Source organism: Chaetodon auriga, chromosome 10 (assembly GCF_051107435.1).
Source record: "Chaetodon auriga isolate fChaAug3 chromosome 10, fChaAug3.hap1, whole genome shotgun sequence".
Classification (NCBI taxonomy): domain Eukaryota; kingdom Metazoa; phylum Chordata; class Actinopteri; order Chaetodontiformes; family Chaetodontidae; genus Chaetodon; species Chaetodon auriga.
The window spans coordinates 24452183-24479991 of record NC_135083.1 but is presented as its reverse complement, the minus strand read 5'-3'; the positions used below and the strand labels follow the sequence as shown (position 1 = coordinate 24479991).

At 41.8% G+C, this 27809-nt stretch overlaps 2 protein-coding genes across 3 annotated transcripts; one reads left to right on the top strand and one right to left on the bottom strand.

The window, feature by feature from the left end:
• The first annotated feature begins 1927 nt into the window (after positions 1 to 1927).
• Positions 1928 to 9745, top strand: pcmtd2b (protein-L-isoaspartate (D-aspartate) O-methyltransferase domain containing 2b). The gene is made up of 7 exons (XM_076741420.1): positions 1928 to 2058; positions 3315 to 3475; positions 3662 to 3812; positions 4981 to 5083; positions 5168 to 5339; positions 6006 to 6129; positions 6290 to 9745. The coding sequence occupies exons 2-7, from the start codon at positions 3320 to 3322 to the stop codon at positions 6844 to 6846; spliced, it is 1263 nt and encodes a 420-aa protein (XP_076597535.1). The 5' UTR covers positions 1928 to 2058; positions 3315 to 3319; the 3' UTR covers positions 6847 to 9745.
• Positions 9746 to 14518: 4773 nt separating this feature from the next.
• kif3b (kinesin family member 3B) lies at positions 14519 to 27771 on the bottom strand. 2 transcript variants are annotated; one of them, XM_076740057.1, is made up of 10 exons: positions 27693 to 27771; positions 26708 to 26864; positions 24648 to 26155; positions 24276 to 24377; positions 22615 to 22737; positions 20459 to 20577; positions 19920 to 20036; positions 18449 to 18554; positions 17812 to 18023; positions 17381 to 17622 (listed from the first exon to the last, which is right to left on the bottom strand). In XM_076740057.1, the coding sequence occupies exons 3-10, from the start codon at positions 26049 to 26051 to the stop codon at positions 17517 to 17519; spliced, it is 2289 nt and encodes a 762-aa protein (XP_076596172.1). In that variant the 5' UTR covers positions 26052 to 26155; positions 26708 to 26864; positions 27693 to 27771; the 3' UTR covers positions 17381 to 17516. The 2 variants fall into 2 exon arrangements, with proteins under 2 accessions (XP_076596171.1, XP_076596172.1); XM_076740056.1 differs by lacking the exon at positions 26708 to 26864 and having other exon boundaries at positions 14519 to 17622.
• Positions 27772 to 27809: the final 38 nt, after the last annotated feature.

The window sequence follows — 27809 nt, the reverse complement described above, 5'->3', positions numbered from 1 at the left end:
AGGAGCAGTGCTGGCTCTGCTGTAGACGGGGAAGCGACCCGTCCAGCAAAGGATAAACGCCCAGTGTTATTAACACTGACATGTAAAATTACTTTTGCATATTTAGTTCACCCTTCTGATTTTGCTTTCTTCTCTCATGTCTTTCGTTATTATCTCCCTGAACTGTAAACTTCAGGTGTAAACTGTAACAAGTGGAATCAGCTGGGCACAATGAAGCTGCAAACAAACCCACACTTTCCTTGGGAAGTGACAGGGTTTACATAGAAATTTCAGTTGAAATTTCAACATAGAAATTTCAACTGAAATCATTTATTGTACAATTTGTCAAGTTAAGATGACCGAAGGTACTGGCAAGGTCCTAGTCTCTCTTTATCAAATATCGGCCACTTACACAGTCTAATATTGTTCTTTTTAATCAACAACAGAACACTCAGATCCATTAAAGATATTATTTATGGGTACTTTTATTTATCAAGCACTATTTTGACTTTCTCTAATATTTTGGACAGAGATGGCTGAAAGAACATCTGATGAATATTTAGCAGATTAAAATGTGGTCCATCACAAACAAGAATCACTCTCACAGACAAAGGCTGTAATGAAAGAGGTGATAATCGCTGGAATGTAACTGTTGAAATGGGTGATTACAGCAGACACAAAAGTTTTGACTGGAATGTCACTGAAAAAGTCTTTAGACACACGAGATCTTCACTCATATTCTGAGAGCTGAGGCATTTCACTAACACGCAGGCAGTGGCGCCTAAAGAAGTGGGTATACTCAAAGTGCTTTTACAAATCAAGTAAAGAAAGACAGCAAAATAGAAACTAAAGGAAAACTGATCATCACAGCTCGATACTGACTGCATTTCTGTGACCAATATTTAGTTTAATGATGAGTTTTAGACAATTACCCTGTGTCTATATTTAACATAGCAGATCAATTCTTTAGATTTTGGGACTTTTTGTTTTCAAATGGAAGTTGTTAAAAGTAAGGAGTGTGAGTGTGAGTGTGAGTATGTGCATGAGTGTGTCAGTGTGTGAGACCTGCTGGGCCTCCTCTGTGTTCTGTTTGGCCTGGTTGGTGATCCAGTCAGCTGTCTCTGCCATGCGGTTCCCCTCCATGGTAAAATGACACCTTTTATCATAACCAGAAACTGTAAAAACAGAAACAATCATCAGATTATCAAATTTCCAACAGTCCTTGAATGAATCATGTGCTGTGAATGCTTCCAGCAGGAAAAAAAAAAACTAACCTTAAAATAGGCTGTTAATTAAAATTGTCCGTTAATTCGTCCTTTACTTTGATGATTTCCTTAGAAACTCTGGAGTCTCTTGATGCTTTTTGCGCATAACAGAGAACAACATGTTTTCTCAGAGGAAAAGCCCAAACTGAGGATTTCCACTCTGGGGATGAAAGCAGTTGATGTGGCCCTGATTGTCACAGCCTCTAATGCAGGGGTGAGCAAGTAAGAAAACGGATATTCTGTAAATATTTATATAAATATATGAAATTGCGGTGTAGGTCAGATAGGAAAATTACTCCTATACAAGCAATGAACCGTAAAACAAAAGCAAGAAGGCCTGCAGTGTACCTTTACTTAGTGTAGGTCACTGGCCTTGTGAAGGCCCATCAGAAATAAACACCAGGGCTCATTCAATTAAAGCTAAGACAGATAAACGGCTCAGGGCTAATTGGCCGAGTCACGTGATAAAAATAACCGCGATAAAGACGCACAGTAAATGTTTTTTATAATTATTATTGTTATTATTATCATTATTATTAGCACCGTTGTTCAGTCGTTGATAGAGTTCAGTATTTGCATTCTCTGTTGCCTTTCCACCTCATCTCGTCTGATCCAGCCCCTCTGTCCCGTGAGGAAAATGTAGGCCACCCTCCTCCGGCCGTTATTTTGCGTACATTACGTCTGACGTCAGCGCGTCAGCTGGTCGAATGTTTACATCCAGCAGTGTGTGTTTCTTGCGGGGTCCCCTTACAACAGAAGGCTGAGCACAAGGAAAACACAAAGCCAGAGAATAGCAGTCGGCATTTTGGAGAAGGTACAGCATTAGGTTGTTCAGGGCTGCGGGTGGAGCGCAGCGAGAGCCCGCGGTTTGTCCGGAACCAGCAGCACTCAGCCGGGCTGCCTTCGCTCCATCTTTCGACTCTTCCAGCGAAGGCGAGAATGCGCTTGTTTGTGTGTGTGTTCACCTTGGCACCGCATGACAGTCTGCTGTAGACGTCGTTTAGCTCGTGTTGTTTACGATCGGTGATTACAGCTCGAGCTGCAGTGTTTAGCAGAAACTGGATCACCTGAGTGGCGCAAACAGCAGCGGCTCCAGCGTGCAGGCGGTGGATGTAACATATGCGGTGAAATGAAACCTGCTGGACTTCCAGGTCATGGCGTGAATCCTGCCTCTCCTTAAAAACATGGAAAGGAAATAATGGACGTCATAGCTAACTCACTGAATCGGCGAATGAATTGTGGAGATCAATTGACAGTGTTGTGCAGGAAGTGTGTACCCTACTAGCCTACTAAACCACTTCGTGTGTTACAGAATAGGTCACAGTTCCCTCTAGCGGTCATGTGCGCTAACGTCCTAAAGAAGCTGTTCCCGATCATATTCAAAGCGAAACGTCTCCTTCCGGATTATCAAGCCCTGAGAATGGCTGCTTTATGCGTTTTGATGCAACAGCGGCTGTTTGTTCCCTTTCAGCGCAGGACAACATCCTGAGCAGCTCAGATCAAGGGGCATCAAAAGCAGTGTTATTTAAATGCACATGTCCCTTTGTTCTTTTATAGCCTCATGACTGTGGCCTGCATTTGGCAGCCGGTGCACCCTGTGATCTCTTGTCCTTTGGCGTTGCCCTCTGGTGTTGTTTTTAACGCCACTCTGAACCACTGCTGCTGCAGCATTCACACCTTCAGCTCTGTTCTGCTGCCAGAACCTCCAATTAGGCCTCTAAATTTGGTTGGGTCAGCTTAATTTGTGAACACAGTCTCAGAGATTAGTGGTTGATGCACTTGGAGTAAATAAACACCAACATGTGCTGTCAAATCAGACACATGTCTGATTGTCCAGGAGTTTATCCACATTATGACAAAAGGACAGACTTAAAAAACGTTTAGTTTGTCTTTGTCTTTTCAACAGGAGGACATGAGCTCTGTAGGTTTCCCCTCACTCATGCTCATGACAGTGGATGATGAGTGTAGTGCGCAGCAGTGCTTACTGTAGACTTGTTCTTCTGTAGATCACGTAACATTTGTCAGATTATCATGTGGGATAGTAGATCACCTCTTTCTCTTTGCCTCCAGTCAAGATGGGTGGAGCTGTGAGTGCCGGTGAGGACAATGATGACTTGATTGACAACCTGAAAGAGGCTTACTACATCCGCTCGGATCTGGTGGAGCGGGCCTTTCGAGCTATTGACCGGGCTGACTATTACCTGGATGAATACCGGGATAACGCTTACAAGGTGAGCAGTGAAAAGGTCCAAAAGAAAAATCACAGCGTACATGATAACAGTGTTTGGAGTGAAAAGGTTGTTTTTTTGTTAACTAAATATTTATCATGTTTTTAGGAGATTGATAGGCTGAAGGACTTGTGGGTATAAAGAAAGCTGGTTAACGTATACTATTGTTGTTGTTGTTGTTGTTGTTAGGACTTAGCATGGCGGCATGGAAACATCCATCTGTCTGCTCCATGTATCTACTCTGAGGTGATGGAGGCTCTGGATCTCCACCCTGGCCTCTCCTTCCTCAACCTTGGCAGTGGGACTGGCTACCTCAGCACCATGGTTGGCCTCATATTGGGTATGTGGTTTACTGCCGCAGTTCAGCATGTAGCGCCTTTATTATTGTTCTGGTGTCTCAGAGTAAACACGAAAGCCATCAGCAATAAACCCAGTGAAGCACTTCTGTGGCTCTGATGGTCAGTGACACAACTGCTCTGCTGGCCCATTACTGTGAGGCTTTGTCCTCTTGCCTGGATACACATTACACTTTCGTCTGATTGTTTTCATTAGATGCTTCACATTTTAGTCATTTAGCCAAGATACAGTTGCAGAGAGCTTGCAGTATTCCACAGTTTGTCATAGCTGTAGTAAGTAAAGATTTTTTTCATGCTGCACTGTTCAAAGCAAGGGTTCTCAAGTGCTTCTCATTGTAAAGCATTCATCGTGACATATTAAACAGGCAGGATAGCAAGAAACAATAAAGTAGCATTTACAACAACAGAAAGAACATTTAAAAAAGCAGAACTGCAGATTAGCAAAGTGAGGAGTCCCCAGACATTTAAAAAATTGTAGTAAATTGGATGATTCAATAGTGAGAGGTGAACTATTCCAAGCTCACTCTCCCTTCATTTTCAGAGATCTGGGAACATCCACTCAACACTCAGTTGCCCTGCAGACTTTTATGTTTCTGCATGGACACAACAGCTCACAAATGCCCTCAGGTGCCTGATAGATGATAACTAAATTTTGATATTGCACTGTAAACTCCACTGGAGTGCTAACACTGAAAGAGTGTGCTCCCTGTGCTTTGTCTTTGTTTGAAAACGCGCTGCAGCTGTTTGGCTGAGCTGCGTTATAAGTGTAGTATGGATTCCAATATTGTTGTTGTGAAGACAGAAAAGCATGGCTTAATAATAATGATGATAATAATAATAATAATGACAATAACAATAAACTGTATTTGTATAGCACCTTTCATACAGGAATTGCAGCTCTAAGTGCTTTACAAGAAAGACAATAGAATGTGTATAACTATGCAGGTCACATTTAAAGAAATGTGATTCAGGTGTATTGATGTTCTGACTGGCCTGTATTAATGCATCTTCAGTCACAGCACAGACTAAGAGCACAGGCACACACACCTGTCTGAGGTTGATGTGGAGATTAACGGCCTCCTGGCGCATCTTTGTGTCCATGTAAATGTGCTTCATTTCAAAGTGTGAACTGTGGCGTGTTAACTGTTCCAGGGCCGTTTGGAGTGAATCATGGAATCGAGTTACATGCCGATGTGATTGAGTATGCCTACCAGAAGCTCGACTCCTTCATCAAATCCAGCGACAGCTTCGACAAGTAGGTGTCCAAGTGCGTCAGGGACGTTTTCTTGTTTTCTTCATGTGTGCATCTCTCATCCTTTCTCCCTGTGCTGCTCTTCAGGTTTGAGTTCTGTGAGCCGTCCTTCGTTGTGGGTAACTGCCTGGAGATTCCTCCAGAGAGCCGTCAGTATGACAGGGTGTACTGCGGCGCCGGGGTGCAGAAGGAGCACGAGGACTACATGAAGAACCTGCTCAAGGTGGGAGGCATCCTCGTGATGCCTCTGGAGGAAAAGGTTGGTGTTTTCCTTGAGACAGGCAGGATCAAAACATTGAATAAATGTTTTTTTAACAGCTTTAACATATAGTTGTTAGCACATATAAGTGTATTTGTCAACAACTGTAACTCCTCCTGTGGGCCCCCATGAGTGGAGGCTGATGTATAAATGTGTAATAATGATATAAATTTTGATTGTTGACAAACGCTGTACAACATGAACACATATTGTCCTTGTATCTGCTTACAACTCGTGTGTTACATTTATTAAATGTTTGTTGAATGTAAAATGAAATGTTAAGTGTCACTGCACAGTCTTTTATCTTACTGTCATCTTCTCGTCCATATTAATGTGTCTGCGTTTTGATAGAGTGTCTGGAAATGTTAGTATCATATTAGCTTTGATTAATATTTGTTATATTGCATGCTCAGCACTTTGTAAAATGATTCTCAACATTTCCAGTATTTCTGGAACGTGACTGATTTGCACCATCAAAAAATGTAGTTTTCTTGGTGATGACCTTAAAAAAAAGGTGGTTTTCCAACGTTGAATGTCTGCTTTTGAAACAATTTAGAAAGCAGTTTGCTGAAGTTCCTGAATTAAATCAGCAGAGAAAGCAATACTACACACAAAAATGTACGAGGATGAGCAGCTTGTGATCACATCCTTCTGTTTCTTCTGCAGCTGACCAAGATCACCCGCACAGGACCGAACAGCTGGGAGACCAAAAAGATCATCTCTGTGTCCTTCGCTCCTCTGGTGCTGCCTAAACACAGCACAAACGGCAAACCCAAGATTGTCCCATTACGTGAGTCTCATTTAGACCTTTGTTTGAAGTCAAAAATCAACTAAATATGACCTTTGATCCGTATAGAACGTGTCTAACTCTGCTTTTGTTGTCTTTCTCCCCTTGTTCATTTTACTACTTTCCTTTTCATCCTGTTTTCTCATGGTTCTCAATTTTGCAGCCAAGTATGAGGTACGGACGTTACAGGAGCTGGCTCGTATCTGCATCCGCCACACCCTCAGAGTGACCACAGATGGAGGAGACAGCCAATCGCGTGGCCGAGGCTCCTCATTCAGTGTGGGCAGGGGTCTAGCAGTGGCCGGGCTCCATAAGTACGGCCCTCGCTTCAAACGCCGACGCGTCCACCGGCGCCCCTGCAACGCCCTCGTCCTGGCCACTCGTCAGGTGGTGGCCAGCAGCGGTATCGGCCCCGCTCCTCTGGACAGCAACAACAACCAGGGAGGGAGAGCAGAGGATGAGGAGGAGGCGGGAGAGAGGGAGGTGAGACGGCAGATGAGAGGGAGCAGGAGGGCGGGGAGAGGAGCAGGAGGGGTGGTGGAAGAGGAGGAGACGGTGGAGGAAGAGGACGAAGAGGAGGAGCAAGAGGAGGAGGAGGAGAAGGAGACCGGGGAGCTGCTCCGACCCCAGCCAGCTGTGAACGTCCTCAGAGAGAGGATACTGGGCCTGCCGCTGCCCGAGCCTCTGAAGATGTACCTGCTGTACTACCGAGAGAAATGAGCCGGCTGCAGCCACAGCCAGGTCCTGAGTCAGAGCCCAGAGCTGACAGCAACAACCCCACTCCACCACCACCTGTGCAAGGCAGGACAACATGCCACCAGCTCCACCATGGCTCTCTTTCTCTCTCTCACCTGTCCTCATCCTCTTCATCATCCATTCTCTTTGCCACTCCCTCTTTTTGCCCTTCCTCCCACTGTCTTGATCAGTAGTTCAGTTCAGTTTGTCCAGTGGGGGAGGGGGGGGGGGGGGGGGACTGGTGGTGTTAAGCTACTCTGGGAAAACAAACAATTCATGCCAATGTTTCAGACAACCAAACAGCCACTGATATAGACTTCGTGTTTCCTTTGAGGTGCAAAGAAATAGATATTGGCACCTAACACATATGCATACGAGCATTTCCTGACAGCATCTTGTCAGTTGCCTGAGTATCCGCAGCTCGTGAAAGGCAACTCAGCGGTGCTGAGGAAGAAGACCATCATTGTTTAGTCTACAGTGATGAGGCATGGCAACAGCCTTCACACACTGTGGCAACAAGCAGAGAGCGCGGCTTACCCAGAAACCACAAGGCCTAGAGCTCTCTTCTATCCATTAATTACAGTTGCGCCCGAAGTTGGGGATTATAAGTCGTGTGAAAGCTGGTTCGTCCACAGATGGCGACGTCTGTTATCATCTAATGGGGATGGTGTAATTTTACAAAGGAAGACCTAGAGATGGCCCACAGCACAACTTTGTGAGTGAAAAAAATGTGCATTCAAAGATTCAGTGATTTGAGGGTTAGATTTTCTCTTTCCATATCACATTTAACCATGTTAAAGGTACATCCTGTGACCCAGGTGGTTATGATTATATCCACCGATTCCAGATAAAAGGAGCTTTGTCTGAAGCCCTCAGTCCGTTAGTTTATCAGCTTGAATGATCTGCTTTTCCAAGGCCAAGGCTTGATCATCGGTTCAAGCATTTTAGCAGACTAATTGATACAACAGAAGGCTGATTTTTTCCCTTTTTCTATGCATATGTTTCATTGTATGAGTCTATCTTTGTCTCCCGACTTTGTCATTTGGAGATGAAACGGATCTAAATCCTTACATGTGTATCCAAAGGGCAGTCTCACTGTTTTTTCTCTACATCCCATTATATTCTCTTAACTAAAAGAGAGTGACCATAAACGATCACATACTTACTAATATTCCAACTTACAGAAATAAACCAGCATGATAAAAGACATAATTGATGTTTTTGATGATTAACAGTGTGCAGGCTTTCTCTCACCATGTACTCATCATTTGTTTTTCTTCTGTTGTTTGTTCTTGTAATGTTTTGATTTTTGAATTTGATGACACTTGAAGTGGTGTGTACATAGAAAATTGTTGTATGTTTTGTGAATCATAAAGAAACATGTACATACTTTGATAAGTAGAACAAGTATCTTTTATTGCATTTTTCTGTTGTAGTTTCTAGTTAGATGGGGCATTATTCCTTTGGATAATTTGCTTTTGTACCAAACTTTCTGCTCCCTTCTGTGCCAAATTTAAGTTGCATGGACTAAATTGTTGAGAGGAAACAGCAGATCAACAGCAAGTCGCTCATCTGACGAAAAAAAAAGCTGACAATTTATTGAATTTTTCTTTTTCTTTTTCAACAACTGCTCCCTTACCACTGAAATGACACTTGTGGAATCCAGGCCAACTGGACTTGGTTATTGAAACTTGAGATGTGTCGCCTCTCATCCATCAGTTCTCACTGACTGTTGGGAAGCTGCTTAGATAAGAGGCGACATGTTTTCAGGTTTCTACAACCGAGCCCAGTTAGCCTGGATTCAACCCTCCTTGGGTAACCATGACCCGTATGACTGAGAATCTTCACAGACATCGACACTTGTGGTTGTTTATTTTCAAATCCGATTCCAAAAAAAAGTTGGGTCACATAACTAAAAGAGAATGTGATAACTTGCTAATCCGTTCCGACATATACTCAATTGAAAACAGTACAAATGTTTAATGTGTGACCTCATCAGCTTCATTGATTTTTGTTAATATATGATCATTCTGAGTTTGAAACAAAGTTGGGACAGGAGCAGCTAAAGACTGGGAAAGATGTGGAATGCTCCAAAAACACCTGTTTGGAACATTCCACAGGTAAACAGGTTGATTGTAACAGGTGATAGTGTCATGATTGGGTATGAAAGGAACATCATGGAAAGACTCAGTCATTCATAGGTGAGGATGGAGAGAGGGTCACATGATTGGATAAAGGAGATTTGTACATGAGCTCATTTGTGAGTGGTTGCATTCTGTTCTTATTTAAACCTGAACTTTTTGGAATCAGGGTTGTATTAGTTTTTAATCATGCAAAGCTTTAGATTTCTCCCCTTTGAAATTTTGTATCTGAAGAATGTCTGTGATGAGTTGCAAAGTGATCTTTGCACGAGGCAATGCAGAAGCACCCTGCATCAGTAAATACTTAATTAGAGAAATGGTGGCTGTGATCACAACAACAGGAGGAATTTGTATATGTGCAGCATGTATTGGTCATGTGTCCAACACTGAATGGGAGGATTGTGTCCAAAAAGCAGGTCCTCATCAGACCATGAGAATCATGTCCCTCCTGAGTTCAGCTGAATGTGATGTCATGCTTCACTGTTTGGCCATTCTACCATTTCTGCTGCTGCTGGACCTGCCTTTGAGTACTGTATGTACACCATTCCTTTATTCGACATGAGTACCATTCATGTTTGGTTGTTGTGCAGTTTGATTCTCTGCTGAATGTATATGATCATGATGGGGTATGGGGGGGTGGGGGGTTGTCACATGACATTACATTTTGGTGGGAATTACTTGCTTTTTATTTTTAAGATTGAGCTGTATTATTGACTGCTGTTAATAAAAGATATACAAAAGAAGATCCAGTTGCAAATGAAATAATTTGATTAGTTAAGCATTAATGCCCTGTAAAGTATTCAGATCCTTTACTCAAGTAAAAGTTCTAATACCACACTGTGAAAATACTCCATTGCAAGTAAAAGTCCTGCTTAAAAGTAGGTAGGTATTATCAGCAAACTGTACTTAAAGTGGGACACCCTGGCAGCTCATCAGGAGGAGCATGTGCCATGTATCACAGCGAGTCCTCACTGCAGCGACCTGGGTTCAGTTCCATCCTGTGTCCTGTGCTGCATGTCGTCCCCTGCCTGCCTGTCCTGTCCCTCTCCAGCTGTCACTGTCTAAACAAAGCAAAAATGATCTGCTGTATGATTGAAAAGTCTTTAAAAAAAAAGTAAAAGTACTCATTGTGCAGTAAAACTGTCCCTGTCAATGTTTTATTATTACATCTGATGTTTCTGGATTCATATTAATGCTGCATTTTACTGCTGGACACGTTTAAGGTTGAGCTAAATGTATTTAAACAACACAATTCAATAAACAGGAAATTAATTTTAAAAAAACAGTAATCATACAAAATAGAATTCAGTTGAGTTTTATTAATATAGCATCAAATCACAACAGAAGTTGTCTCAGGACAGTTTCCATATAGAGCTGGAACAGACCCAACAGTTCTCTCATGAGCAAAGACTTGGAAAGAGTGGTGAGGAAAAACCTCTTATGAGACAATATAGCTTTAAAATCTCGAAGGGTCGGGGTGGAGGTGGAGAATACAATATACTTGGTCTTTTTATGACAACACTGATTCCAGAAAAGTTTAAAACGTTCATAAAAACAGAATTCAGTCCTTTGCAAACAGATTGTGCTCACCGACAACAGTTTTACGAAGTTTTCCTGAGACGTATATACCCACAAATTTAAGAGGAGAGTTTACCCTTGAAGTCCACAGTCAGTATTTCATTTCAGGTTCTGTACTGGAGTACAGAGACTAAATAACAGATCAGCCAATGTCTAAACACTGAGTGTAGGTGTGTAATCTCACATCTGTAAAGCCAACCTCATGAAAATGTTTGGGAAACGCTGGCTTCAGTGTGTATTTCTGTCCTTCAGTGTACTGACCTGAACACTGTGTCATCTTTCTTTACCTCTCTCAGGCTCTAGGCAGGACCCGGTCTCCTCTGGGTCTATGACGTGGTCTGCTTCTGGCAGTGGAATACATAAATAATGTACATATTCATAGTGGCTTTTCGATTCTGTATCCTGTATACTTTTTTATCTTTACCCTTCTGTGCCACTGATTTTGCTTTTTGTAAAACTTGCTGGCTGTAACGACTTCATTTCCCCAGTGTTGGATAATAAAGCCTTATCTTATTTTATAGAAGCATGAGAAAAATATGACTGCATGCATACTGTAAATGAGTGGTGTTCTCAGTACTCAGATCTTTCACTGAAGTCAAAGTAACAATACCACAGTGTAGAAATACTCCTGCATTTAAAGTTTGACCGAAATAAAAGTACAAAAGTATTAGCATGAAAATATCCTTGCAGTACAAAAAGTAAAAGTACTCATTATGTAGAGTATTTCAGAATAAGGTCTATTATATTATTGAATTATAACTTTTGATGTATGAATACATACATGGCTTTAATGTTGCAGCTGGTAAAGGTGGAGCTACAGTATATTGAATATACTGCTGGGTTGCTTGTGAATTTCACCCTGGGGATCATCTTGTCAGCATAATTTAGTGGAGTAAAAAGTACAATATTTGCCTCTGAAATGAAGAAGAAGAAAGTAGCAGAAGTCCCTCGAAATTGTACTTAAGTACTTGATGAGTTACTTTCCACCACTGTTGGAAATGTATTGTACATTATGGGAGCAGGAACCTTCCCTCCAGAATGAAAGAGAAAGTGATTCCTGCTGTTTCTCTGCTGCTCCCACAAAACAATGCTGTGTGGAATAAAAGTGCAGCCAACCACAAACATTATGTGTTAATATTGAAAAGTCCTGCAGACAGAGTCTCTGCTGTCTGTCTCTTTTTCAGTCACTGGGGAGGAACAAATTATTAACAAGCTTGCATAATGTATAAACATAGAGTCTTGACATACTGAGCACATAACACCAACTTTCATTTTCAATGCCAGAACTTCCAGTCGCCGCTCAGCTGGTCTCCGTGGCAGCGTTCTCTGACCTTATGATTGGTCAGGACAGGCTTCACGAGATGACACAGCTCTGTCTGCAGGGGTCTGAGCAGCTCCTGTGTCAGCTGTGACCCACAGGTGTCACCACCACCTGGAGCCTTTAGCTATGCTTCATACACACACACACACACACACACACACACACACACACACACACACACACACACACACACACACACAGCTGGACCTAGTGATGGCCCTTGTTTCCAGTCATGTTTAAGTCTGCTGTTTTATATTTATATACATCCAAAATGTTCTTTGTAACGTCAGTGTTTGTGATGCGTGTGTTCAGGACATGGTGGTTTATGTTTATGTAAATGTCATTTCGTGCTGGTTAGTTTTCTTGCTGCAACTGCAATGCTTTCATTTGATAACGTGTTAGCCCAACACTGATGTAACCATGAACTAAGTTTGGACTAACAGTCTTCAGGTTTCTGCGGCTCATTTAGTCTTTCACTTTCGTTCTCTTTTCAGTTAGGTTATCTGTGTAAGCAGATACTTCACTGAAGATTTACTAGGGACTCCTTGGTACCTCGGTAGGGGACACTCATGGATTGATATTAATTCACATTGAGATAAATTCACAATCAGGCCGGAGGCATTGGAAAAAGTCTAATGGTTTCACACCATAGAGGTTTTTTTTTGTTTGTTTGTTTTTAACAAAAATGACTGTATTATCTGCCAGCTGAGTAATAACAATCTTAATAACAATCTGTCACTGACTTTAATTTGTGAATGTATCAGACAATGGCAAATTAAAAATTTTGAAATAGAAATTGACAACAATTTTACAGTTATTATACAGCAGAGGGGAGATGGGTCAAGCGTGTCTAATGCCCCTTTAATGTCAGTACGTCATTTGTGTCCTGTTAGAAGTCTTCTTTCTAAACCTCACCAGAGCCAAAACTTCTTTCACTAAATTTCTTCTGATTTGCAGGGTTAAGACCATTTGCTTGACATATTTTTTCTTATAAGAACAGTTTATTTTTTGGATTAAAAGAGCTACTGCTCCTGTTTTCTTTGTCTCTTTAATAATATTTTCAATTCCCTTTCAATGAAGTTCACTGCTTTGGAGGCTGGAGTTAACCTTCCAGGAACCTCTACTGCCATGTGATTCCAGAGGCAACTGAAATAAATGAGGTATGAACAAAATAGCTGATGTGTGCATACTAACCTGTACATCCTCCACTTAGGCAGATTGGTTTTTAAACCATGAGTATTGTAATGTGAGAGGTGATTTTTGAGGGGCTGGAGTCAATCATTCATCAAAACACATATTAAAGCCTCCTATCAAAATAAGATTTAAGTCAGTTGGTAATATTGTTGATTAAAGTTTTGTTCTGGGATGCTATTATAACCATTAAAGTGCACAACAGATTAAAAGCTGATAACATCCAGTGACTCATATCATCATACTAGAAAAAATGGCAACACCAAGCAGAATGAGATGCTCATGGCTGAATAATATACTCTCACCCCATTGACTCCTCCACAACCTTTCATTATCTACGCAAGAGCGAGTGAGAGACAGTGTTATAGAGGCAGGTCTTGTGGTGAGCAAGCTAATAGCTAAGAAGCTGAAACCTCATTCAGTTGCTGCTGTGAAGCTGCTCGAACCAGACAAAGCAAAACTGTACTGAAGTTTGTCTGCAATAAATTCATAGAGATGAAGGAAAAGCTGACGTGGACGCTCGAGTTCTATTCATTATTATGTACATCATGAGGACTTTGACATTTTGAGGAGACATGCACTTAAGTTTCATCTGTTTGGGACGACCTTTTCACAACTGATTCTTACAGCATCATCATCACTACCATCTGACATCAGATACTTTACCAAAGAGAAGCAGTTCCAGCCATCGAATTAGACATTATTGTGATATGTGAGTTAGAGAATTTAGTATGATAGGAAAAGCATCCCCACTTCTGATTTAACTGCATGTTTTTTCTCTGTGACATCCAAACTTAGATCAGATAAAAAAAAAAAAAGTAGATAATAAAATGGATTCCAGAAAAGGTAGAAAATGTTGAGATGTCTGTTTTAGCCTTCACCAGCTCCCAGTCTACTTCATCTGGTCTCACAGATGTGTGATATCATTAGTTTTAGAATAGTATAGAGGCAGGATTTTGTAAAACTGCACGTTTCTAACTTAAAACAAGATCATAGGGTGCATAATGAGCAAGTTAGTTAAAACTATTAGATCTTCTCCTCAGTGGGTTGAAAGCAGAGAGGACACCTTTCCCATGATACGGCAGGTTGAAGCTCCCTAATATCATGGGATGGGCCTGGAACCACAATACAGGAGGATGAGTCTGTCAGAGATGATTTGGATGGATGCATTTACATCTTACTCAGTAAGCCATCTGAAACTGAACCAGATCAACTAAACATGGTAACCTATGGAAACTCCACCATACACAAGCCAAGGTTTTCTGCTGCTAACTTCCTGGAAAGAAACTGAACAGGCTTCTCTGAAAAGGTCTTTTTCCCATAGTGCACCCCGGGCATTTTCTGGGCCTTAGTGCGACAGATGGCTCCGTCCATTTAAGAGAGGTACAACTCATTATTCCACAAAATATCACAACTCAAAACGTATGTCATTAAATTGTCTTTAATAATCAAAAGAAACTAAAGTAAATGACAGCCAGCCACAGACAGAAGTGCACCAGCATGAACATCATTTGGCTATAAAAACAATGCCAGCACGTAAAAGTTGGTCACAAAAGTCTTAGATATGAAGTTTGGATCCAGTGACGTAGCTATGGGATACAGATGCAAAGGTATGCAATTAAATTAAGACATTCACATTTCGCTTACCAAATTCCTATGAATGATGAATACTCATACAACCAAACGTAGAACTCAAGCTTGCTAAATTCATGCGGCAGGTATAAAGCATTGCTATGTTAGTTACAATAATTCGGCCTTATCCTAAAGATTTCGCTTGTGTTTACGAGATTAAACGTACAGTGAAAGTGTAAATACTCAACTGTGACTTCATCAATCTCCCAATTCATTCTATAAGCAGTCTCCACACTTCTCCAAATCAACAATGTGCGACAGTTGATCCATGCTTTCATCTTCCATGTGGAGAACTTACCGACATAAGAAATTTTAAGTGTACGCAAACACACACACACACACACACACACACACACACACACACACACACACACAAAAGCCTGTACCTAGCTGAATAAAAAAGAAGACACGTAGTACATGTATGATGCAAAAAAATAAAATTTCAACATTAAATTACAAAGCTCAAAAAATAAAACAATAATCTACTTCAAAGAAGAAAAAAACGGAATAAAAATGTATACATCTGTATATAAAAATGAAAGATTATAATAAGTTAGTTTTTTCAATATGGAAACCCATTTTTGTATTTTTTCATATATCTGCAAAAGTGACTGAGGATTACCTATCAACAAATCTATAATCATTGTTACATAAGTACATAAAGTATGCAGGCTTGGGTCAAATGGCAAGTATTTGAACAACTGAGATGGGTTTGAACTGCACACATCACAAGTACTTGAGAGGCTTTCATTTGCCATTTCACCCAGGCCTGTTGAAATGTCACAGCGGGTTGTAAAACCCTACACAGTAGCAGCGAGCGGACAGCACACCCCTCACAGTTAAGAGCATGGGGAACAGGGAGCAGCAGAGAGGCCAGCTGAACCATGGAGGTTAAAACTGCATATTATTCATCTGTATGCATACGTATGGAATGGTTCGTCCGTTCAAGTCCACAGTGTGTATCGACCTTCTGTGGCAACACCACAGTGCTGTGAAGAACTCAGCACTGCCCTGGGGTTTTATTTAGTGTTCTGTTAGACCAATCAGTTCTTTCCAAGGACCACCCAAACCAATACAAACATAGATGAGGTATATATAAAATTAAAAGAAAAAAGAAAAAAAAAACAGGTGCTGGACACATCACCCTCTGCTTGCCTTGCTTTCCTGGCCCTTCCCTGAAATCTAGGGCTGGTTGACTGCTGTGTCCAAACACTCTGCCTCTCCATACGAGTGCACCCATTCTGACAGGGATGTCAGGACCACTCTACCAACATTTCCCGGGAGATTAAAGGACACGGGTTAAGGCATCTTGGAACCCTGATGAATCTGAGGCACAGTCCAGGACAGCAACTTTGAAGTGACCCAGGGTGTGGTTAGCATTTGTCTCCTGCTCAGATGTCTGGTGGCCAACTGCAATGTCATACAACCTAGAATGTGTCCATAGTAGTTATTTCTATAAATGTGTTGAGCTCTCTCCCATTGTTCCCCACCTCCATCTTGTGTGCTCCAGGAAGACCAGCATCTACTGATTACAGCAACTTGTGACAGAGGCCAAGTCTGTAGTGTGCTTTACTTTCTGGCCTGTGCATTTACAATCATACTGAGTTAAGGAATAGTTAAACATTTCAGAAAATACACGTATATTTCACTCTGTCAGTACACTAAATATGAAGCCAGAGCTAGCAGGTGATTAGTGAAGCTCAGTAGACTGGAAGGGGCTAGATGTTAGCCCAGCACTGTCCATCCAACAACCAATGGATAATTTATCTTGTTTAATCCATGCACATACGAAAAGGTGGAAACAACATGTTGTGGTGTTTGGGGGTGTTGCATCCTGTAAATACTTCTTGGCGAGCCACACTGACTTCTTAGGGTCTTGCTGTCACCATGAGGTTGCCAGTGGAGACCGCTAACTAAGATAAGCTAACTGCTACTAGCTTCATATTTAGCAATTCCCACGAGAGTGGTATCAATCCTCTCATTTAACTCTCAAACATAATAATCTTATTTCCCAAAATGCTGAAGTATTCCTTTGAAACATAAAACAACACACACACACACAAAAGACTTAAAGCTCCATTCTAACATTACCAGAAGTCCAACAACGAAAAAAAACACCACAGAAAGAAAATAAAAGTTCACTATCTGTGAAGACGTAAAGATACACACACGTGGCCTGACGTACAACACACACACACACACACACACACACACACACACACACACACACACACACACACACACACACACACACACACACACAGTCCGTGTGTCCTTACATCAGCCCACCCCCATCCCCAACGTCCACACTTAAAGTAAGACAGAGAACGACAACACACAGCAGAGATCTGGGAAGATAGGAAGAAGTGCATTGAAGATACTGCAGTCCATCAAGGAGGGGTTCGAAGCCCACCTTGTATTTTTTCTGTACATTAAGAACATTGTGACATAGAGTACATTTAAGACATCTGTGGCATTCAGCCAAAGGTAGGGAAAGATAACAGCAGTGTAGAGTGACGTGAGGCTTCATGAGTGGCTGCTGTCCTGGTGTTGAATTGACTCACTGTCAGGATGAGGGGTTTCAATTCTCCAAGAAGAAAAGCTCATGACAACACTTAAAAGTGGTGTGAATACAGTTAAAACCTACAAAGCAGCATTAATCTTAAAGTTTTCTCTATCGTTTGCAGAACCAAGTTTTTCTCGGACAGAACAAAACCATTTCTCTCAAAGTTGAGTCCCAAAGTGGCAAGGTGCACAAGAGAGGTTGGTGATGATATTAGTGGTAGAAATTGTCACTTGGGCACCAGGCCGCGGGATTGTGGGTAAAGCGGGGATCCTGGACTGGAGGGGCTGAATGGAGAGGTCGGGGTGCTCGACTTTTTGCCCGTTCTCGGTCGACTGAGAAAGCAATGGCAGAGGGTTAAACAGACTTTGGGAATGCCAGCAAAAGGCCATGAACCTTCACATTTTGAGCTTTAACTTTCATTTTTTATGATTTCTTTGCTCCCTGACAAAGTGCAAACACCAGCCTAACAACAGCATATGCCAAAGCTACAGGTGGCAGCAATGATTTAGACTTGGTCTTACCCTGACTTTGGTTTCTTGAGGCTGCCACTGGTGCTGGCAAGCGGGATTGGTCCCAAGTTGCTGTGAAAGCCTGAGGCATCCACCTGGATCTCATCCTCATCCCTCAGAGCATCCTCCAGAGCTGCTGCCACCTTTGGGGCAATAACCGGCTCCTGATACTCTTTAGTGGTCCGAGCCGGCATGTCCATGTCCAGCATCATGATGTTTTCAGCCTGGGGAGAATGGAACAGAAGCACACTCACCTGAGACAAACAAGTCAATCCATGTTCATTTTTATGCTTTACCAATGAAGGTTAAAACATATTGCCAAAAGGCTCAAGACCCTAAAAATGCATATATGGCATTTAAAAATCTTGCATGTTGATACTGGCACAATTGGAAAAATGCTTCAGTTGACACCTACATTCTGGATTCCAGTTTTTGTTTACTCCATCTTGATTACTACCCATTGATTGAATTTTTGTATTTGACCCACTTATAGCTTCACTGTTAATACTGCATTGCATTGCTCGGTTTTTGTTTTAATCGTCATCACTACAACTAAGCTCAACCCATTTGGTGTAGTCAGAGAGAGAAGATGAGGTTTATGTGTGAATACATTCATCGGTGAGAGAGGTGAGGAGGACGGGCAGCTTACTTTGTATCTCATGTCAGGCCTCATCATCATGGATATGCGAGCATGGTGACTGAGAGGCCTCCTGTAGCCGACCGCAGACAAAGGCCTGGTCATCATCTGCTGGTCACTGAAGCAGACACACACATAGTGAAACAGTGTATACAGCATTATGGGAAATTTTGCTGTTTGACACCAGTCATAATGTATTAGACAATAAAGCTATGAACTGTTCTATTAATATAAACACTGGACTTTTTATTGTGTTCTCTAAATGCTATTAAAACCAATAAATGCTGCTTCAGTGCTTAATACTCCTGTCAGACACCTTTTTATGTTTTGGAAATGCAACTGCTGCTCCAAAACTGAGCCCACCCAAGACAAAAAAAAAAAAAAAAAAAAATGTGTGGGTAATCATCTTAGACTGAAGTGGGAATATTTATACATAAACATCTTTTTTCCTCTTCTTTCCTCATTAACCAAAACGGCCCTGAAAATAATTTAGTCCACCCATCATGGTTTTTAAAAATCCAGGTTCTTTGTTTTGCTGATAGCTAACTACAACTGAACTTCCACTCCTGGCCTGCACACACCACACATTCACACACTGACATAAACAGTGCAAGAGGATGGGGACAGAGGTTACACTGTGTATTTCAGCAGTCCTTCAAGACTTACTACACTGTAGACTTGCTACAAACGGACTAAATAAAAGCATGTTGGTGTCACAATGAGAAACCAACAAGATTGACTTGACGTGTTTTTCCACTTCAAGTGTACAGTCACACAGCAATAACAGCCTGTGTTGCTCAGCCACCTGGTGGAGATTTCAATGCACTGCAAAGCAGTTGGCTGTGGATCAGCTGACATGACTCACAGACGATCACAACCAGTGTCAGCGGGAAGAAACCACAGTGGCCGACAAGGGCAAACATGCCGCAAACAGCAAAACGCTGGTTTTGAATCATTGCATAACATTAGCAACACTGAAAGTCAGTGTTGACACATACGGTTTCATATTAAACTGTTACATTGGAGGTGGTGTAGTGTTAACAGCAGCTTAATGAATCAAAATACACTCACACAAAGGATGCAGCGGGAATGAAAGCTGACCACTGAGCCACATAATTTCATCAATATCTGCATTGATACTGATAAAACAGATTGAACCGGGGCATCTACAAAATATATATAATAAATGAATAATACACCCAAATTTGCCCTCCACCTAACCTGTGGGCAATTAGGAGAGTGCATGGTCCGTGGACAAATGGTGCAGGGTTGACTGCCCTGTTGTCCACATTGCAAACATTCTTTAAACTATATAGCTACAAATCATACTATATTCAGCCTAGAAGCATTTGATTTTAACCAATAACTATTTAATTGATTATACAAGCTGTTTTGAAAGCTTTTGTATGTATGTACGCTCAAGGTGGAGCACAACCAGTTGAAGATTGTACAAAAAGTATGTAATTCATGTTCAATCACTTACTCCTCTATACGTGTGATGGGCTTCATTTTCCAGTATTCATCCTCCTCATCAAAGTAAGCCCTGTTGACTATTTTGTTCTTCTCCTCTAAGGGAATGAAGTTCTCGATGATAAGATGCCTGAAAAACAAACAAGCAAGCCATGGTGTAGTTTAGAAATAACGTACCCCATTTATTTCACCTTCATTGATAATTACACATGAATATATTTGGGCTGAACAAAAGTAACTATCCTCCTACATCCTAAGAATGCTACAGTACGACTTCAAAACCATTTTCTGCCTCATGCATTATGTGAGCCTTCTGTTGGGATGTAATATCAGGTCTGTGAGTGTAAAGCACACGGATACTTTTCATAACCCTTTGCATAAAAGAAAGCAAAAATCTGAATGATTCCATTGTGTCAGGGTTTGCATCTGAAATCAGATGACACGGTTACAGTATATGTTCCCTCCTCTGCAGGGCAGATGGCCGTCATATTACATATAATACAGATCAATGTCTTCATGCCAGGCCAACGGTATGATATGCAGGCTCCATACTTGAGTTTGAGGTCCCTGGTGAGCTCGTTCTGGGTCTGTTCCAGCTCCTGGCGGTTGTTGATGTGTGCCTCCTGGATGTCATGGATTTCTGCCTTCACTGCCTGCAGCTTGGCAAACAGCTAGAGGACAGAGGAGAGGAAACCAGGGTTACAATGAAGGACTTTCAGAATATGCGCCTCAATTTCGGCTTAGACATTTGACTGCCATGAGGACTATCCAAGTAGGGAAACCAGACCAATGGTGTATTCTTACCTGGTCTGAAACAGTACCTGACCTACTTAATACAAAGTTATACATCACTGTAATTCCACTATTTTTGGCGGCAAGAAACAATTAAATATTGTTATTACAATTACTGAAATTGAAATGCTCTCATCACTTTCATCATGACAGGAGAAAAACACAGTTTATTGTAGTGGAATGTAATGAAATTCAACACTGGAGAAGCTCCAAATCACAGCTGTGAAATACAGCTGCTGACAAGACACGTGACAGCCACGTCACTAATGGCTAAAACTAAAAACCTGCATGAAAATGCATTTTGGAACATTAAAAAGCAAACTGTAACCTGAATATTTGACTTTCCCAAAATGCTGTCTGACTGATTTTTTAAAATGTGACCAACTTATTATATTGTTATTGTTACATTTTGATGAAAAAGGCTATACATGAACTAAGGATGATCAAGATTAAGCCCACAAGCTTCAACACCCATACAACTATTTGCATTCGAGTTGGAGAGCGTTCAAAACATTACTTAAAACACTTTCTAGACTTTAAAGATTAAACACACTGATGAGAAACATCTCAAGGCGAGACTACTTGTCTCTTCTCTTCTCTAGATACACTGCAGACACACAGCAGCTGACAGACAGCGGAGGTCATGTTATACAGACAAATATTGACGTTTTTGTTTAAAAAAAGGAGCACGAGAATGCTGAGCTTCCAGGTTTCCTCAGCAGTCATTAATAACACCATCGAGCACATCATGTTTAGGAAAGTAGTTTAAAAAGGACAACCATGCCGTTAGACACTGAGTACAATTCAGCTCATAATTAGATGATCAGCCGCCGTCAGACATCAACAACAACAGGCACTATTTGACTGTAAACCATGACTCAAACCAATAAATATCTGTAGTCAATGAATGTCAGACAATCTTTTACTTTAGCAGTTACCTAGTGTTTCTGTGGTGGTGACGAAATGTTAAAAAACATACATCGGGTTTTTAGGCAGAAGCTCTGCGCTCTCAGGGGAAAATATAATACCAAACTCCCTTTAAGAAGTAAGACATATTAACAGTTCCTTTTCCCTCTGCAAAAACACATTACTCAAGAAACACAAGATAAAAGGCATCAACTTCAACTTCACAGACTATTTATTTCGTCGCCTCATCTCCCTATCAGCCTCCATTGGTTAGCTGTGCTATTTAAGTGGGAGACGATTGTGGGAACAAAAGACAAGGAAGAGATGCAAGCAAGAAAGAAACAAATATTGATGACAGTGAACATGACACAAAATGGGCTAATTCCAAACAGGACACGGCTGAGGCAAACCAAGGAACTCGTAACTAAAAAAAAAGGGACTACTTATGTCGTATGGTTGTGATTGAGATATAAAAAGTCTGGTGCAGAACAGTCCCCACAACACACCACTGAAACACCACTAGCCTCTTTCACCACCTACTCAAAAATCATGTCAAACCACACAGAGAGAGTCTACGAATGAGAGCGACAAAAGCGCTCAAAAGAAACCACATGCATTTCAAAGCAGACATTTAAAAATCAACTACGAAGTTATTTATCACAGTAACGCATTACTTTCTGGTGGAAGCAATCACTAAAGTAATTTAGTTACTTTTTAAAGAGGTAACTCGTAAATGTAACTAATTACTATTTTTCAGTAACTAACACAACTGTGCTTGTGAGGCATTGTGTCACCAGATACAAGTACTGAACATCAGACTTCAAAAGTAAATAGTCATTCTGTACATATTCTATCACAAATGATCAAACACATACAAGCAGCTAGCAGTGTATTTTTATGTCTGCAGAATATATCCATTGATAACAGTAGCCAGGACGGGAAACGCATGCAGTGACTTGTGCCAGTGTGGGTGGAGAGGAGGGGCATCCATTACTTAAAGCAGCCGCTACCTTTTTCAGCTTCTTGGTTTTGATGTCCACCTCCTGCTGCAGAGAGCTGTAGGTCTCCTTCAGCTCCAGAGTCTCTTCATCACGGCTCTCCACCTGCTGCTGCATCTCCCGCTCCCGCCGTTTCTGGAAGCACACACGCAAGAGCATACATTGATAAATTTAAACCACAGTAATTGTGTGTAATGACGCTACACAGATGTCACTAATTGAAAGTAAGGCAGTGTACATCTATTACCACAAACAATGCCCTTCTACGAGACAAGGACCACAATGCAAAGGGAAGGCCTGTGGAGCATGTGCAACAATGAACTTAATGACTCCAGATACACAAGGGATGTAAAAAAAATGTGAATGAAAATGATAAATGCGTAGATAGTTGTTATTAGTTTAATCTAATCTTGTACAAACTGATAAAGACTGGCTGGGGTTTACTGTGAAAGGCTCCAGAACACATGTACCACTGATGAAAATATTCAAAAAGTTAGTCATGGTTCATGCTTTCACTCTCACAATCTCAAACTTGCTGTGTAGTTTCTTGAGAAACCCTTACAATCTGGTGCAGTTAAATGTGTATATATGTGATAAAATATGCATTATTTCTTAATATTATGATGAGATTTTGTCAAGGAAACGTTAAAATGTATGATTTGTACTTGTACCTCAAAGGACACGTGTAAAATTTAGAGAGATATACTGGCAGAATATGACAGAAACACACATATTATTCTATTTATTTATTGCTCCTGTGCATGCTTCCCAACTCATGTAACTCATAGAACTGCAATTGCAGGATCAGTACTCAGTCAATGAATGTTGATCATCGTTTCAGCTCTCCACTTGTTTTGCTTTATCTAAATAAGGGCACACTGTTTTTCAAGATAAATTAATCGGGGAAATCAGTCCTCAAATGCATTAAAAGAATTAGGTGAATGAGAATTGACAGGAGTATTTATAACAGCATGCTGGCCTAATTTAATCACGTTTGATGAACAGGGCCCAGGTGTACCAATTACAAGATTATTCCACTTGGTGAAATCAGTCATGATAGTCAATGAAAACACAAGAGAAGGAACTGTGGGGCAGACGCCAATTTTTCTGGTGCAGATGTGACGCATTTCATCAAACAAGAGAGCATGTACAAAAAAAGCACAGATTGGATTTACTCCAGCCACAAGGAAGGTTGTGTTGGAGAAAAGAAATGTGAATTAACCTTTAATCTGTGGAAATCTGACTTACATCAGACAGGCTCAGAGAAAAAAATCATGTCCTCAGTATGATTGTAAAAGTGAACAGATGGTAGAGAGTTGTGGTTTGGCTTGTGATAAACATGAATTTCAGCTGAGCCATCTCCACCTGTACTTCCTGCACTCTCAACTGCTGGACGTCCTGCTCTATGCCCCCCCTCCCCCTCTCTCTCCACAGGTTGCAGTGGCTGTATATTTTGTCTTCCATATGTCCTATCGTGTCCCTTTATCTCCTTTTCATTTCTCACGAATCTCATTTAATGACTTGTTACTTATTGCACTGGTAATACAATTGGTGGCTGTGTGCTGCACTGGTTTAAAGTGGCCCTGGTTTTGAAATACAACAAAATAAAACACGCCTGAACACGTCCCGTCAGAGCATCTAGGACATGTGATCACAGTGGATGCTTGATATACCTGTTCAGTGATTTCCTGCCTCTTTTGCTCCAGCATTCTCTGTTGCTCATTTGTGTGATCCACAATATTCTTCCCTCCTACTAGGAGCTTGCTCTCCATTGCCTGGGTAGAAAAGGAAAAAAGTATCAAACCACTTGAAGTCACATGGGGGAGAAAAACAGTTGCAATCAAGAATTTGTCCAAAACAACACCGTCTATTGACTTATGAGAAAATCCATTAGCTTGTGTTTGCATTTGACGGCTGACAAGTCATTTGTTGAATACAATCAAAGAACAAGTGACATTTGAGTCTTTACAACACCTTCTCTTCAAGTCAGATCAATCCAATACATACTGGATGTACAGAAACCCAGTCTATCGACAGGTTCTTACCTTCACTTTGGCTGCAAGCATCTCTCCAGCCTCCCTCTCCTTCTTCAAATCTTCCATTTTCTTCTCTTTCTCTTTAAGCAGTCGAACTTTCTCCTCAGCCACCAGGCTGTGATCCTCCATGATAGCCTTTCTCTCCCTCTCCAACTTCTCCTGCTGCTCCCTCCAGTAATCCCCTTTGTCGTCCCCATCGTCATCATCGTCCTCTGTCTCTCCTTCTTCCAGATCCTCACTATCACTGCCTTCTCCGACCCGCTTCCTCTGCCTCCTCCTTTTCTTCTTTCCTGAGCGTTTTTGCAGCTGTGCCTTCAGCCTCGCAATCTCCTCCTGAAACTCCCTAAGCAGGGCATCCTTGGGGTCCTCATTGATGTGTGGTTTATTCTTGATGTTCTTTGCCCTGTTGGAGTAGCGGAGTGTTGTCAGGGTCTCCTCCACATTGTAAGATGCTGGGCCAATGTTGGCAACCATGACAGTGCGGGCATTGCCCCCGAGAGAGTCTTGCAGGAGTCGGGTGAGTTTTGAATCTCTGTAGGGGATGTGGCTGCTCCTGCCATCCACCAGAGCTGATATGACATTCCCCAGAGCAGAAAGTGACAGATTGATCTTTGTGGCTTCTTTAAGTCTCTCCCCCTGAGCACCAGTCTTAGCCTGCCTTTCACTACCGGCTAAATCTACCAGGTTCAGTTTGCCAACTCTGATATGGTTCTCCCCGTCCACACCCAACTCACTGCACTCCACGGTGATGACAAAGATTGCATGGGAACGGGAGCTGTGTTCATTCATGTTAGTGGCACCCACTGAACGATTCTGGTTGCCCACATTCATGACATGTTCGATCTCCCGTACACTCTTGGTGACAAATGATGAAAGGTCCTTAACATACACACCCGTGTCAGGCCTCTCCCTGAGCTCCAGACGACGTGACTGGTCCTTGGAGAGCAAGTCTCTGATCTCCTCTTGGTAAATCTCCAGATATGATGCTCTCACCAGGTACTGCTGATTCTGAGACCGTGAAATGTGAGTAAAAATATGCTCAAAGGAGTTAGGGATCACTCCTCTTCTCTCTGGATCATTTCTCACCCCCTCCATAGTGTATGTTTTCCCCGTACCCGTCTGCCCATAGGCAAAAATAGTCCCATTGAACCCAAGAAGAACTGAATCCACCAGGGGTCTGAAGGTTTCATCATACAGATCTATTTGTTTGGAGTTCCAGTCGTAGACTGAATCAAAAGTGAAGACTTTGGGGAGTTCACTGGCTGAAGCTTCCCTGGGGTTCCTGACAATAATTTGGCCTAATTTGACATCGACAGAAACCACCCTTTCAAACTTGGCTGCCCACTCTTTTTCATTCATAGGGCGACAACGGACCACCACCTTGACCGATTCAGAGTTCTTGCTCTTGGACATGTTGCAGAGCAGCTGCCAACCCACACGGCTTGGCACTTTCTATGCTCTGTCTTCAAACTTCAACTTCAGGAACAGTGCACCAATACAAATGCCCACATCTGAAGCTGTTGGAGAAGACACATTCAGGAATTAGTACCTTTCATGACAGTTGTCACAGTGACTGAAATTCCTGATGGTTGAGGCATCACACACCTTTTACAAACAAACGTGAAAACTCATTCATAATCCTGTCCCCTTCAATATTTATAACAGGTGCATTTTCGACATGAGCAGAAGTCTTGTTGAAACACATCTAAGTTATTAAAGTCCAGGTTTATAAATGAATTAAAAAGAATTTATTTGTTGCTGATGTGAATAGGTGCCACATGCACATTTAAAGAGGTTACTTCCCCAAAAAAATGAACACAAAAAAGAGGATGGTAGAGCAAATCATGCCTACATGTGTTGACTTGCAGGGATAACAGTAGGTGAGAAACGCTGATCTACAGAACAAATATTTGGAGGCAATGTAGAATGACTAAGAGTCTTACTGGATTATATTCCATTATATTTTGAATGACGCCTGAATTTTGTGTTTTCCTTCACATAATGACATTTCCATCATATATTGGTGCCTAAAATTCACCAGAGAGCTGTGATAGTCAAGACAACATTACTTGATTTCAGCAGCAGCATGGCACAGTTTGTTTAGAGAGCAGACCAGGGAGGAGAGGGACTGCGGCTTCGCCCAGCAGCCTGGCAGAGCAGCCATCACGAGGGTGGTTTCGTGGGAACGCAGTCCTTAAGGCGGAAATGGGCGTGGTTTCATCTAAACTGGGTTGGAAAACCGATAGATGCCCCGCTTAAAAAGTGTCCCCCCTGAATGTTGAAACCAAACCTACGCCCTTGAACTCATTTACGATCAATGAAACATCTATTGACAGCAATGATAGCGGTGACGTTAGCTGTTAGCTACACTGACACCTGGGCTACCATTCACCGTTCCTTGATCGTGACTTCACTTTTTGTACGTGGAGACATTATTCAAACGTAATGAGATTTTTCAAAATGTCAATACACATAACAGAACACCTGAGCCCTCGTGAGGTTAAATTTAGTTGGTTAAGATGACTAACCTCTTCACAACGTTAACTTAACTGACGACGGTAAGAAACAGAACTTAAAGGTACACGTTACTCTAACTATTAACACACCGGTGCCACTACCGTTACCCCAGTTTTGCTAACTAAATTAGCCAGTTAACCGGCAACTATAAACGTCGTGGTTAAGTTAACTCGCCTTACCCAACACTGGAATTACAGGTGAAGTGACAAGCGTAACGTGTCGATGAACTGTGTTTTACGGTAAGTTAGCTGCTCAATTACTGTCAGCAACGACTGGTTAAAATAGCGGGTCAGCTAAGCAACGTTAGCTTCTGCAAAATGCAGCCCATTACGAGACCAAAAGACCGGCCTAGCAACGACAAACACTGGTAACCTACGCTACAAGTCTGGTAGCATTCGCTGGCTAACAATAGCAGCGGGGTCATAAATGAATTCAACATCTTGACATACAAAAATAAAAATCACCTTAGACACACACAACCGTGCAATATAAACCCATCTCTCCATCAGACACACAGAAACACCGTTAGACATTTACCTGTGGCAGACGTTAGCTAATACAAAACTCCCAGTCAGCCATTAGCCGCTGCTCATCCCCGCAACGGTCCGGGATTGTTAGTTGCCAGATTCAAGCACTGTAACCCTCGAAAGAGGT

Bases quoted from the DNA above. Each gene is read 5' to 3' on its own strand.
- pcmtd2b (XM_076741420.1), top strand. From the start codon at position 3,320: ATGGGTGGAGCTGTGAGTGCCGGTGAGGACAATGATGACTTGATTGAC. The intron at 3,476-3,661 runs GTGAGCAGTGAA...TGTTGTTGTTAG, and splicing joins ACCGGGATAACGCTTACAAG to GACTTAGCATGGCGGCATGG. The intron at 6,130-6,289 runs GTGAGTCTCATT...TCAATTTTGCAG, and splicing joins ACCCAAGATTGTCCCATTAC to CCAAGTATGAGGTACGGACG.
- kif3b (XM_076740056.1), bottom strand. From the start codon at position 26,051: ATGTCCAAGAGCAAGAACTCTGAATCGGTCAAGGTGGTGGTCCGTTGT. The intron at 20,578-22,614 runs GTAGCGGCTGCT...TCTGTCCTCTAG, and splicing joins AAACCAAGAAGCTGAAAAAG to CTGTTTGCCAAGCTGCAGGC. The intron at 18,024-18,448 runs GTAAGCTGCCCG...CATTCTCCCCAG, and splicing joins GGCCTGACATGAGATACAAA to GCTGAAAACATCATGATGCT.